The sequence below is a fragment of the Lampetra fluviatilis genome, unplaced genomic scaffold, assembly GCF_964198595.1.
Source record: "Lampetra fluviatilis unplaced genomic scaffold, kcLamFluv1.1 SCAFFOLD_243, whole genome shotgun sequence".
Classification (NCBI taxonomy): domain Eukaryota; kingdom Metazoa; phylum Chordata; class Hyperoartia; order Petromyzontiformes; family Petromyzontidae; genus Lampetra; species Lampetra fluviatilis.
The window spans coordinates 113,055-125,188 of NW_027621824.1; the positions used below are offsets into that span (position 1 = coordinate 113,055).

The 12,134-nt window shown below is 57.5% G+C and overlaps 1 protein-coding gene across 1 annotated transcript in view; it reads left to right on the forward strand.

The window, feature by feature from the left end:
* ABCB7 (ATP binding cassette subfamily B member 7) overlaps positions 1 to 11,468 on the forward strand; it is a 47,120-nt gene extending 35,652 nt beyond the window's left edge. The window contains 6 exon segments of the mRNA XM_078885885.1: positions 759 to 851; positions 1,157 to 1,286; positions 5,936 to 6,110; positions 8,026 to 8,129; positions 9,816 to 9,923; positions 11,119 to 11,468. Of these exon segments, the coding sequence (XP_078742011.1) occupies positions 759 to 851; positions 1,157 to 1,286; positions 5,936 to 6,110; positions 8,026 to 8,129; positions 9,816 to 9,923; positions 11,119 to 11,394 (886 nt within the window). The 3' untranslated portion in view covers positions 11,395 to 11,468.
* The last annotated feature ends 666 nt before the right edge of the window (positions 11,469 to 12,134 follow it).

Genomic DNA, 12,134 nt, shown 5'->3' on the forward strand with positions numbered 1-12,134 from the left:
ACGTGCACCCTGGGACTAAGGTGGCCCTGGTGGGGGGCAGTGGATCTGGGTGAGACGGGGGGGGGAGGGGGGAGAGGTGGGGGGGGATGTGGGGAGATGTGGGGGAGATGGGGGGGAGAGATGTGGGAGAGATGGTGAGAGGGGGGGGGAGAGATGGGGAGATGTGGGGGAGACACGGGGAGAGATGGGGGAGACACGGGGAGACACGGGGAGAGGTGGTGAGAGGGGGGGAGAGGTGGGGAAAGGTGGGGGAGAGGTGGGGGAGAGGTGGGGGAGAGGTGGGGGAGAGGTGGGGGAGAGGTGGGGAGAGGTGGGGGAGAGGTGGGGGAGAGGTGGGGGAGAGGTGGGGGAGAGGTGGGGGAGAGGTGGGGGAGAGGTGGGGGAGAGGTGGGGGAGAGGTGGGGGAGACAGGGTGAGAGGTGGGGGAGACAGGGTGAGAGATGGGGGAGACAGGGTGAGAGATGGGGGAGACAGGGTGAGAGATGGGGAGACAGGGTGAGAGATGGGGGAGACAGGGTGAGAGATGGGGGAGACAGGGTGAGAGATGGGGGAGACAGGGTGAGAGATGGGGGAGACAGGGTGAGAGATGGGGGAGACAGGGTGAGAGATGGGGGAGACAGGGTGAGAGATGGGGGAGACAGGGTGAGAGATGGGGGAGACAGGGTGAGAGATGGGGGAGACACGATGAGAGATGGGGGAGACAGGGTGAGAGATGGGGGAGACACGATGAGAGGGGGGGGAGAGGGGTGGAGAGGGAGGGGAGAGGCGGGGGGGTACGAGGTGCTGAGTGGAGTCTCCTTCCACGTGCACCCTGGGACCAAGGTGGCCCTGCTGGGGGGCAGTGGATCTGGGTGAGACGGGGGGGGGGGGGAGGGGGGGGGGGGGAGGGGGGAGAGAGATGGGGAGATGTGGGGGAGATACGGTGAGAGGGGGAGAGGGGGGGGGAGAGACGGGGGAGACACGGGGAGAGGGGGGAGAGGTGGGGAGAGGGGGGGGAGAGGGGGGGGGGAGACGGGCGCAGGGCAATTTTGTCTCATCAATTCTCCTTGTGTCTCTCACCCCCTACCCCTACTCCCCCTCCCCCCACCCCCTCTCCCCCCCCCTCTCCCCCCCCCCCTCTCCCCCCCCCCTCTCCCCCCCTCTCCCCCCCCCCCAGTAAGAGCACGGTTGTGCGTCTGCTGTGCCGCTTTTATGAGCCGCAGAGCGGCGCCATCCTGGTGGGGGGCCAGGATGTCGGCAGCGTCTCCCTACACAGCCTGCGGGGGGCACTGGGGGTCGTGCCTCAGGTGGTGGGGGGGGTGGGGGGGGGGTGGGGGACACTGAGACCCATAGACTCAGCACTGCCCCATAGACTCAACACTGCACCATAGACTCAACACTGCACCATAGACTCAACACTGCACCACAGACTCAACACTGCACCACAGACTCAACACTGCACCATAGACTCAACACTGCACCACAGACTCAACACTGCACCACAGACTCAACACTGCACCATAGACTCAACACTGCCACCCATAGACTCAACACTGCACCATAGACTCAACACTGCCCCATAGACTCAACACTGCACCATAGACTCAACACTGCACCATAGACTCAACACTGCACCATAGACTCAACACTGCACCATAGACTCAACACTGCACCACAGACTCAAGACTGCCCCATAGACTCAACACTGCACCATAGACTCAACACTGCACCATAGACTCAACACTGCACCATAGACTCAACACTGCACCATAGACTCAACACTGCACCATAGACTCAACACTGCACCATAGACTCAACACTGCACCACAGACTCAACACTGCACCATAGACTCAACACTGCCCCATAGACTCAACACTGCACCATAGACTCAACACTGCACCACAGACTCAACACTGCACCATAGACTCAACACTGCACCATAGACTCAACACTGCCCACAGACTCAACACTGCACCATAGACTCAACACTCCACCACAGACTCAACACTGCACCACAGACTCAACACTGCACCATAGACTCAACACTGCACCATAGACTCAACACTGCACCATAGACTCAACACTGCACCACAGACTCAACACTGCACCATAGACTCAACACTGCACCACAGACTCAACACTGCACCATAGACTCAACACTGCACCACAGACTCAACACTGAGACTCAGCACTGAGACCCACAGACTCACCACTGCACCACAGACTCACCACTACCCACAGACTCACCACTGCACCACAGACTCACCACTACCCACAGACTCACCACTGCACCACAGACTCACCACTACCCACAGACTCACCACTGCACCACAGACTCACCACTACCCACAGACTCACCACTGCACCACAGACTCACCACTACCCACAGACTCACCACTGCACCACAGACTCACCACTACCCACAGACTCACCACTACCCACAGACTCACCACTACCCACAGACTCACCACTGCACCACAGACTCACCACTACCCACAGACTCACCACTGCACCACAGACTCACCACTGCACCACAGACTCACCACTACCCACAGACTCACCACTGCACCACAGACTCACCACTGAGACTCACCACTACCCACAGACTCACCACTACCCACAGACTCACCACTACCCACAGACTCACCACTACCCACAGACTCACCACTACCCACAGACTCACCACTACCCACAGACTCACCACTACCCACAGACTCACCACTACCCACAGACTCACCACTACCCACAGACTCACCACTGCACCACAGACTCACCACTGCACCACAGACTCACCACTACCCACAGACTCACCACTGCACCACAGACTCACCACTGAGACTCACCACTACCCACAGACTCACCACTACCCACAGACTCACCACTACCCACAGACTCACCACTACCCACAGACTCACCACTACCCACAGACTCACCACTACCCACAGACTCACCACTACCCACAGACTCACCACTACCCACAGACTCACCACTGCACCACAGACTCACCACTACCCACAGACTCACCACTGCCCACAGACTCACCACTACCCACAGACTCACCACTGAGACTCACCACTACCCACAGACTCACCACTGCACCACAGACTCACCACTACCCACAGACTCACCACTGCACCACAGACTCACCACTGCACCACAGACTCACCACTACCCACAGACTCACCACTGCACCACAGACTCACCACTGAGACTCACCACTACCTACAGACTCACCACTACCCACAGACTCACCACTACCCACAGACTCACCACTACCCACAGACTCACCACTGCACCACAGACTCACCACTGAGACTCACCACTACCCACAGACTCACCACTGCACCACAGACTCACCACTGCACCACAGACTCACCACTGCACCACAGACTCACCACTGAGACTCACTACTACCCACAGACTCACCACTACCCACAGACTCACCACTACCCACAGACTCACCACTACCCACAGACTCACCACTACCCACAGACTCACCACTACCCACAGACTCACCACTACCCACAGACTCACCACTGCACCACAGACTCACCACTACCCACAGACTCACCACTACCCACAGACTCACCACTACCCACAGACTCACCACTACCCACAGACTCACCACTGCACCACAGACTCACCACTGCACCACAGACTCACCACTGCACCACAGACTCACCACTACCCACAGACTCACCACTACCCACAGACTCACCACTACCCACAGACTCACCACTACCCACAGACTCACCACTACCCACAGACTCACCACTACCCACAGACTCACCACTACCCACAGACTCACCACTACCCACAGACTCACCACTACCCACAGACTCACCACTACCCACAGACTCACCACTGCCCACAGACTCACCACTACCCACAGACTCACCACTACCCACAGACTCACCACTGCACCACAGACTCACCACTACCCACAGACTCACCACTGAGACTCACCACTACCTACAGACTCACCACTGCACCACAGACTCACCACTACCCACAGACTCACCACTGCACCACAGACTCACCACTGCACCACAGACTCACCACTACCCACAGACTCACCACTACCCACAGACTCACCACTGCCCACAGACTCACCACTGCCCACAGACTCACCACTACCCACAGACTCACCACTGAGACTCACCACTACCCACAGACTCACCACTACCCACAGACTCACCACTACCCACAGACTCACCACTACCCACAGACTCACCACTGCCCACAGACTCACCACCGCCCACAGACTCACCACTACACACTGACTCACCACTACCCACTGACTCACCACTGCACCACAGACTCACCACTACCCACAGACTCACCACTGCACCACAGACTCACCACTGCACCACAGACTCACCACTACCCACAGACTCACCACTGCACCACAGACTCACCACTGAGACTCACCACTACCCACAGACTCACCACTGCACCACAGACTCACCACTGCACCACAGACTCACCACTACCCACAGACTCACCACTGCACCACAGACTCACCACTGAGACTCACCACTACCCACAGACTCACCACTGCACCACAGACTCACCACTACCCACAGACTCACCACTGCACCACAGACTCACCACTACCCACAGACTCACCACTACCCACAGACTCACCACTGCACCACAGACTCACCACTGCACCACAGACTCACCACCCCTGTACCCCGTCACACAGGACGTGGTCCTCTTTCACGACACGATCTACTACAGACTCACCACTACCCACAGACTCACCACTGAGACTCACCACTGCACCACAGACTCACCACTACCCACAGACTCACCACTGAGACTCACCACTAGACCACAGACTCACCACCCCTGTACCCCGTCACACAGGACGTGGTTCTCTTTCACGACACGATCTACTACAGACTCACCACTACCCACAGACTCACCACTACCCACAGACTCACCACTACCCACAGACTCACCACTGAGACTCACCACTAGACCACAGACTCACCACCCCTGTACCCCGTCACACAGGACGTGGTCCTCTTTCACGACACGATCTACTACAGACTCACCACTACCCACAGACTCACCACTACCCACAGACTCACCACTGCACCATAGACTCACCACTACCCACAGACTCACCACTGCACCACAGACTCACCACTGCACCACAGACTCACCAGCCCTGTACCCCGTCACACAGGACGTGGTTCTCTTTCACGACACGATCTACTACAGACTCACCACTACCCACAGACTCACCACTGAGACTCACCACTGCACCACAGACTCACCACTACCCACAGACTCACCACTGAGACTCACCACTACCCACAGACTCACCACTACCCACAGACTCACCACTGCACCACAGACTCACCACTACCCACAGACTCACCACTGAGACTCACCACTAGACCACAGACTCACCACTACCCACAGACTCACCACTACCCACAGACTCACCACTACCCACAGACTCACCACTGCCCACAGACTCACCACCCCTGTACCCCGTCACACAGGACGTGGTCCTCTTTCACGACACGATCTACTACAGACTCACCACTACCCACAGACTCACCACTGCACCACAGACTCACCACTGAGACTCACCACTGCACCACAGACTCACCAGCCCTGTACCCCGTCACACAGGACGTGGTTCTCTTTCACGACACGATCTACTACAGACTCACCACTACCCACAGACTCACCACTGAGACTCACCACTGCACCACAGACTCACCACTGCACCACAGACTCACCAGCCCTGTACCCCGTCACACAGGACGTGGTCCTCTTTCACGACACGATCTACTACAGACTCACCACTACCCACAGACTCACCACTGCACCACAGACTCACCACTGCACCACAGACTCACCACTACCCACAGACTCACCACTGAGACTCACCACTAGACCACAGACTCACCACCCCTGTACCCCGTCACACAGGACGTGGTCCTCTTTCACGACACGATCTACTACAATCTCCACTACGGGCGCCTCTCAGCGTCGCGCTCGGAGGTGGAGGAGGCTGCGCGCCTCTCCGACCTGCACACGGCCATCAGCACACGCATGGCACACGGATACGACACGCGTGTCGGGGAGCGGGGAGTTCAGCTGTCGGGTGAGAGACACGGGGAGGGCGGTGGGTGCCGCTGTGTCTGTGTGTGTCTGTCTGTGTCTCTGTGTCTCTCTGTCTGTGTCTCTGTCTGTGTCTCTGTCTGTGTCTCTGTGTCTCTGTGTCTGCCTGTGTCTGTCTGTCTCTGTCTGTCTGTGTGTGTGTGTGTCTCTGTGTGTCTCTCTCTGTCTGTCTGTGTCTGTCTGTCTCTGTCTGTCTCTGTCTGTCTGTCTCTGTCTGTCTGTGTGTGTGTGTCTGTGTGTGTCTCTCTGTGTCTGTCTGTGTCTGTCTGTGTGTGTGTCTGTCTGTGTGTCTCTCTGTGTGTCTGTCTGTCTGTGTCTGTCTGTGTCTGTCTGTCTCTCTCTGTCTGTGTCTCTGTCTCTCTCTGTGTCTCTCTGTCTGTCTGTGTCTCTGTCTCTGTGTCTCTGTCTCTGTGTGTCTGTCTGTCTCTGTCTCTGTGTCTCTGTCTGTCTCTGTGTCTGTGTCTCTGTCTGTGTCTCTGTCTGTGTCTCTGTCTGTCTCTGTCTCTCTCTCTGTGTCTGTCTCTCTGTGTCTCTCTGTCTGTGTCTCTGTCTGCCTCTGTCTGTTTCTGTGTGTGTTTTTGTGTCTCTGTCTGTCTGTGTCTCTGTGTCTCACCGTGTCTCTGTCTCACCGTGTCTCACTGTCTGTGTCTCACTGTGTCTCTGTGTCTCTTTGTGTGTCTCTCTGTGTGTCTCTCTGTGTCTCTGTGTGTGTGTCTGTGTCTCTGTCTGTCTGTGTCTCTGTGTCTCACCGTGTCTCACTGTCTGTGTCTCACTGTGTCTCTGTGTCTCTTTGTGTGTCTCTCTGTGTGTCTCTCTGTGTCTCTGTGTGTGTGTCTGTGTCTCTGTCTGTCTGTGTCTCTGTGTCTCACCGTGTCTCTGTCTCACCGTGTCTCACTGTCTGTGTCTCACTGTGTCTCTGTGTCTCTTTGTGTGTCTCTCTGTGTGTCTCTCTGTGTCTCTGTGTGTGTGTCTGTGTCTCTGTCTGTCTGTGTCTCTGTGTCTCACCGTGTCTCTGTCTCACCGTGTCTCACTGTCTGTGTCTCACTGTGTCTCTGTGTCTCTTTGTGTGTCTCTCTGTGTGTCTCTCTGTGTCTCTGTGTGTGTGTCTGTGTCTCTGTGTGTCTGTGTCTCTGTGTCTCTCTGTGTGTCTCTCTATAACTGTCTCTCTAACTGTGTGTTTGTGTGTCTGTGTCTAGGGGGAGAGAGACAGGTAGCCATTGCCCTATAGCTCTGTCTCTCTAACTGTCTCTGTGTCTGTGTGTCTGTGTCTCTCTCTAACTGTCTGTCTGTGTCTCTCTGTGTGTGTCTCTGTGTCTCTGTGTGTCTGTGTCTCTCTCTGTCTGTGTGTCTGTGTGTCTGTGTCTCTGTGTGTCTGTGTGTCTCTTTCTAACTGTGTGTCTGTGTCTCTCTGTGTCTGTGTCTCTCTCTAACTGTGTGTCTATCTCTGTCTGTGTCTCTCTATAACTGTGTCTGTGTCTCTCTGTGTCTCTGTGTGTCTGTGTCTCTCTGTCTCTCTGTCTCTGTGTGTCTGTGTCTCTCTGTCTCTCTGTGTGTCTGTGTGTCTGTGTGTGTGTCTGTGTGTCTGTGTGTGTCTCTGTGTGTCTGTGTGTCTCTGTGTCTCTGTGTGTCTGTGTCTCTCTGTCTCTCTGTCTCTGTGTGTCTGTGTCTCTCTGTCTCTCTGTGTGTCTGTGTGTCTGTGTCTCTCTGTGTGTCTGTGTGTCTGTGTCTCTCTGTCTCTCTGTCTCTGTGTGTCTGTGTCTCTCTGTCTCTCTGTGTCTCTGTGTGTCTGTGTCTCTGTGTGTCTGTGTGTCTATCTAACTATGTGTCTCTCTAACTGTGTGTCTCTCTAACTGTGTGTCTCTCTAACTGTGTGTCTATCTAACTGTGTCTGTGTCCAGGGGGAGAGAGGCAGAGGGTAGCCATTGCGCGTGTGCTGCTCAAGAACCCTCCCATCGTCCTGTACGACGAGGCGACCTCGTCACTCGACTCCCTCACCGAGCAGGTGAGGGGTGGGTGGTGGTGGTGGTGGTGAGTGGTGGTGGGTGGGTGGGTGGGTGGTGGTGGTGGTGGTGGTGAGTGGTGAGTGGTGGTGGTGGTGGTGAGTGGGTGGGTGAGTGGTGTGGTGAGTGGTGTGGTGAGTGAGTGGGTGGGTGGGTGGTGGTGGTGGGTGGTAAGGAAGTGGTGAGTGGTGGTAGTGGTGAGTGGGTGAGTGAGTGAGTGGTGGTGAGTGGGTGAGTGGGTGAGTGGTGTGGTGAGTGGTGGTGGTGGTGAGGGGGTGAGTGAGTGGGTGGGTGGGTGGGTGAGTGGGTGAGTGAGTGGTGTGGTGAGTGCTGTTGAGTGGTGGTGGGTGGGTGGGTGAGTGGGTGGGTGGTGTGGAGAGTGGTGGTGGTGAGTGGTGGTGAGTGAGTGGGTGAGTGAGTGGTGGTGAGTGGGTGGGTGGTGTGGAGAGTGGTGGTGGTGAGTGGTGGTAGTGGTGAGTCGTGGTAGTGGTGAGTGGTGGTGGGTGGGTGGGTGAGTGAGTGGTGGGTGGGTGGGTGAGTGAGTGGGTGGGTGAGTGGGTGAGTGAGTGGGTGGGTGAGTGGTGTGGTGAGTGGTGGTGGTGGTGAGTGGGTGTGTGGGTGAGTGAGTGGGTGGGTGGGTGGTGGTGGTGAGTGGTGGTGAGTGGGTGGGTGGTGTGGAGAGTGGTGGTGGTGGTGGTGGTGAGTGGTGGTGGGTGGGTGAGTGAGTGGGTGAGTGAGTGAGTGGGTGGGTGAGTGAGTGAGTGAGTGGGTGGGTGGGTGGGTGAGTGAGTGAGTGGGTGGGTGGGTGGGTGAGTGATGGTGAGTGGTGTGGTGAGTGGTGGTGAGTGGTAAGTGAGTGGGTGGGTGGGTGAGTGGGTGGTGTGGTGAGTGGTGTGGTGAGTGGTGAGTAAGTGGTGGGTGGGTGGGTGAGTGGGTGAGTGAGTGGTGTGTGAGTAGTTGGTGGGTGGGTGAGTGGGTGGGTGGGTGGGTGGGTGGGTGAGTGGGTGAGTGGGTGGGTGAGTGGGTGAGTGGGTGGGTGGGTGGGTGAGTGGGTGGGTGAGTGAGTGGGTGGTGAGTGAGTGGGTGGTGAGTGGTGGTGGTGAGTGGGTGAGTGGGTGGGTGAGTGGGTGAGTGGGTGAGTGAGTGAGTGAGTGGTGAGTGGGTGGGTGAGTGAGTGGGTGAGTGGTGGTGAGTGGGTGAGTGAGTGGGTGAGTGGTGGTGAGTGGGTGAGTGGGTGGGTGGGTGGGTGGGTGAGTGGGTGAGTGAGTGGTGTGGTGAGTGGTGTGGTGAGTGGTGTGGTGAGTGGTGGTGAGTGGGTGAGTGGGTGAGTGAGTGGTGTGGTGAGTGGTGTGGTGAGTGGTGGTGGTGAGTGAGTGAGTGAGTGGTGTGGTGAGTGGTGGTGAGTGGTGGTGGGTGGGTGGGTGAGTGGGTGGGTGGTGTGGAGAGTGGTGGTGGTGAGTGGTGGTAGTGGTGAGTCGTGGTAGTGGTGAGTGGTGGTGGGTGGGTGGGTGAGTGAGTGGTGGGTGGGTGGGTGGGTGAGTGGGTGGGTGAGTGGTGAGTGAGTGGTGAGTGAGTGGTGAGTGGGTGAGTGGGTGGGTGGGTGAGTGGGTGGGTGGGTGAGTGGGTGGGTGGTGGTGTGGTGAGTGGTGAGTTGTTGTTGATGTTGTTGATGTTGTTGTTGTGTGTAGACCATCATGAAAGCTGTGGGAGCGGCTGTCCAGGACCGGACTTCCCTCTTCATCGCCCACCGCTTGTCCACCGTGGTGGACGCTGACAACATCCTGGTGCTCCATCGCGTGAGTCACCCACTCACTCACCCACCCACCCACTCACTCACCCACTCACTCACTCACCCACTCAGTCACTCACTCACTCACTCACCCACACTCACCCACCCACTCACTCACCCACCCACTCACTCACTCACCCACTCAGTCACTCACTCACCCACTCACTCACCCACTCTCCAACTCACCCACTCACTCACCCACCCACTCACCCACTCACTCACTCACCCACTCACTCACCCACTCATTCACTCACCCACTCACTCGCCCACTCACTCACCCACCCACTCACCCACCCACTCACCCACCCACTCACTCACTCACTCACCCACTCACCCACTCACTCACCCACTCACTCACTCACTCGCCCACTCACTCACCTACCCACTCACCCACCCACTCACTCACTCACCCACACACCCACTCACCCACACACCCACCCACTCACCCACCCACTCACTCACTCACCCACACACCCACTCACCCACTCACTCACTCACCCACTCACTCGCCCACCGCCTGTCCACCGTGGTGGACGCTGACAACATCCTGGTGCTGCATCACGTGAGTCACCCACTCACTCACCCACCCGCTCGCTCGCTCACTCACCCACTCACCCACTCACTCAACCACCCACTCACTCACTCACCCACTCACTCACCCACTCACCTACCCACCCACTCACTCACTCACTCACCCACCCACTCACTCAACCACCTACTCACCCACTCACCCACTCACTCACCCACACACCCACTCACCCACCCACTCACTCACCCACCTACTCACCCACCCACTCACTCACTCACCCACTCACTCACTCACCCACTCACCCACTCACCTACTCACCCACTCACCCACCCACCCACTCTCTGTCTCTCTCTGTGTGTCTCTCTGTCTCTGTGTCTCTCTGTCTCTCTGTGTGTGTGTCTCTCTCTCTGTGTGTCTCTCTGTCTCTCTCTCTGTCTCTCTCTGTGTGTCTCTCTGTCTAACTCTCTGTCTAACTGTCTAACTGTCTCTGTCCCCAGGGCCGCATAGCCGAGCAAGGCACTCACTCCCAGCTGCTGTCTGACCCCAGCGGCCTCTACGCCGCCATGTGTCTCTCTGTGTGTCTCTCTCTGTCTCTCTCTGTGTGTCTCTGTCTCTCTCTGTCTCTCTCTGTGTGTCTCTCTCTGTCTAACTCTCTGTGTCTCTCTGTCCCCAGGGCCGCATAGCCGAGCAAGGCACTCACTCCCAGCTGCTGTCCGACCCCAGCGGCCTCTACGCCGCCATGTGGTCTCAGCAGAACTCCCGGACGCTCCCAGACTCCCCCCCTCCTCCTCCTCCTCCTCCGCCCCATCGCGCGGAGCTCCCGGCGGGGTCGGCGGGTCGCGACGAGATGGGGGGTGAGGCAGGGGGAGGGGGGGACGAGGAGAGAAGGAAACGAGCTACGGCTGAGATCATGGGAGCTGTCAAGGGCTGCGGGAATTGCAGCTGCTAGGGCTGTGGGTGGTGGAGTGTGTGGTGGAGTGTGGTGGTGGTGGTGGTGTAAGTGTAGGTGGTGGAGTGTGTGGTAGAGTGTGGTGGTGGTGGTGGAGTGTGGTGGTGTGTGTGGTGGTGGTGGTGGTGGTGGAGTGTGTGGTGGTGGTGGTGATGATGGTGGAGTGTGTGGTGGAGTGTGGTGGTGGTGGTGTGTGTGGGTGGAGTGTGGGAGTGTGGTGGTGGTGGTGGTGTAAGTGTAGGTGGTGGAGTGTGTGGTAGAGTGTGGTGGTGGTGGTGGTGGAGTGTGTGGTGGTGTGTGTGGTGGTGGTGGTGGTGGAGTGTGTGGTGGTGTGTGTGGTGGTGGTGGAGTGTGTGGTGGTGGAGTGTGTGGTGGTGGAGTGTGTGGAGGGAGTGGTGATGATGGTGGTAGTGGTAGTGACGATGATGGTGGTGGTGGTGGTGGAGTGTGGTGGTGGAGTGTGGTGGTGATGGTGTTGATGATGATGATGGTGGTGGTGATGATGATGGTGATGATGATGATGGTGATGATGATGGTGATGATGGTGGTGATGGTGGTGATGGTGGTGATGGTGGTGATGATGGTGATGGTGGTGGTGGTGATGATGGTGGTGGTGATGATGGTGGTGATGGTGGTGATGATGGTGGTGGTGATGATGGTGGTGATGATGGTGGTGATGATGATGGTGATGATGATGGTGATGCTGATGATGATGATGCTGATGATGGTGATGATGGTGA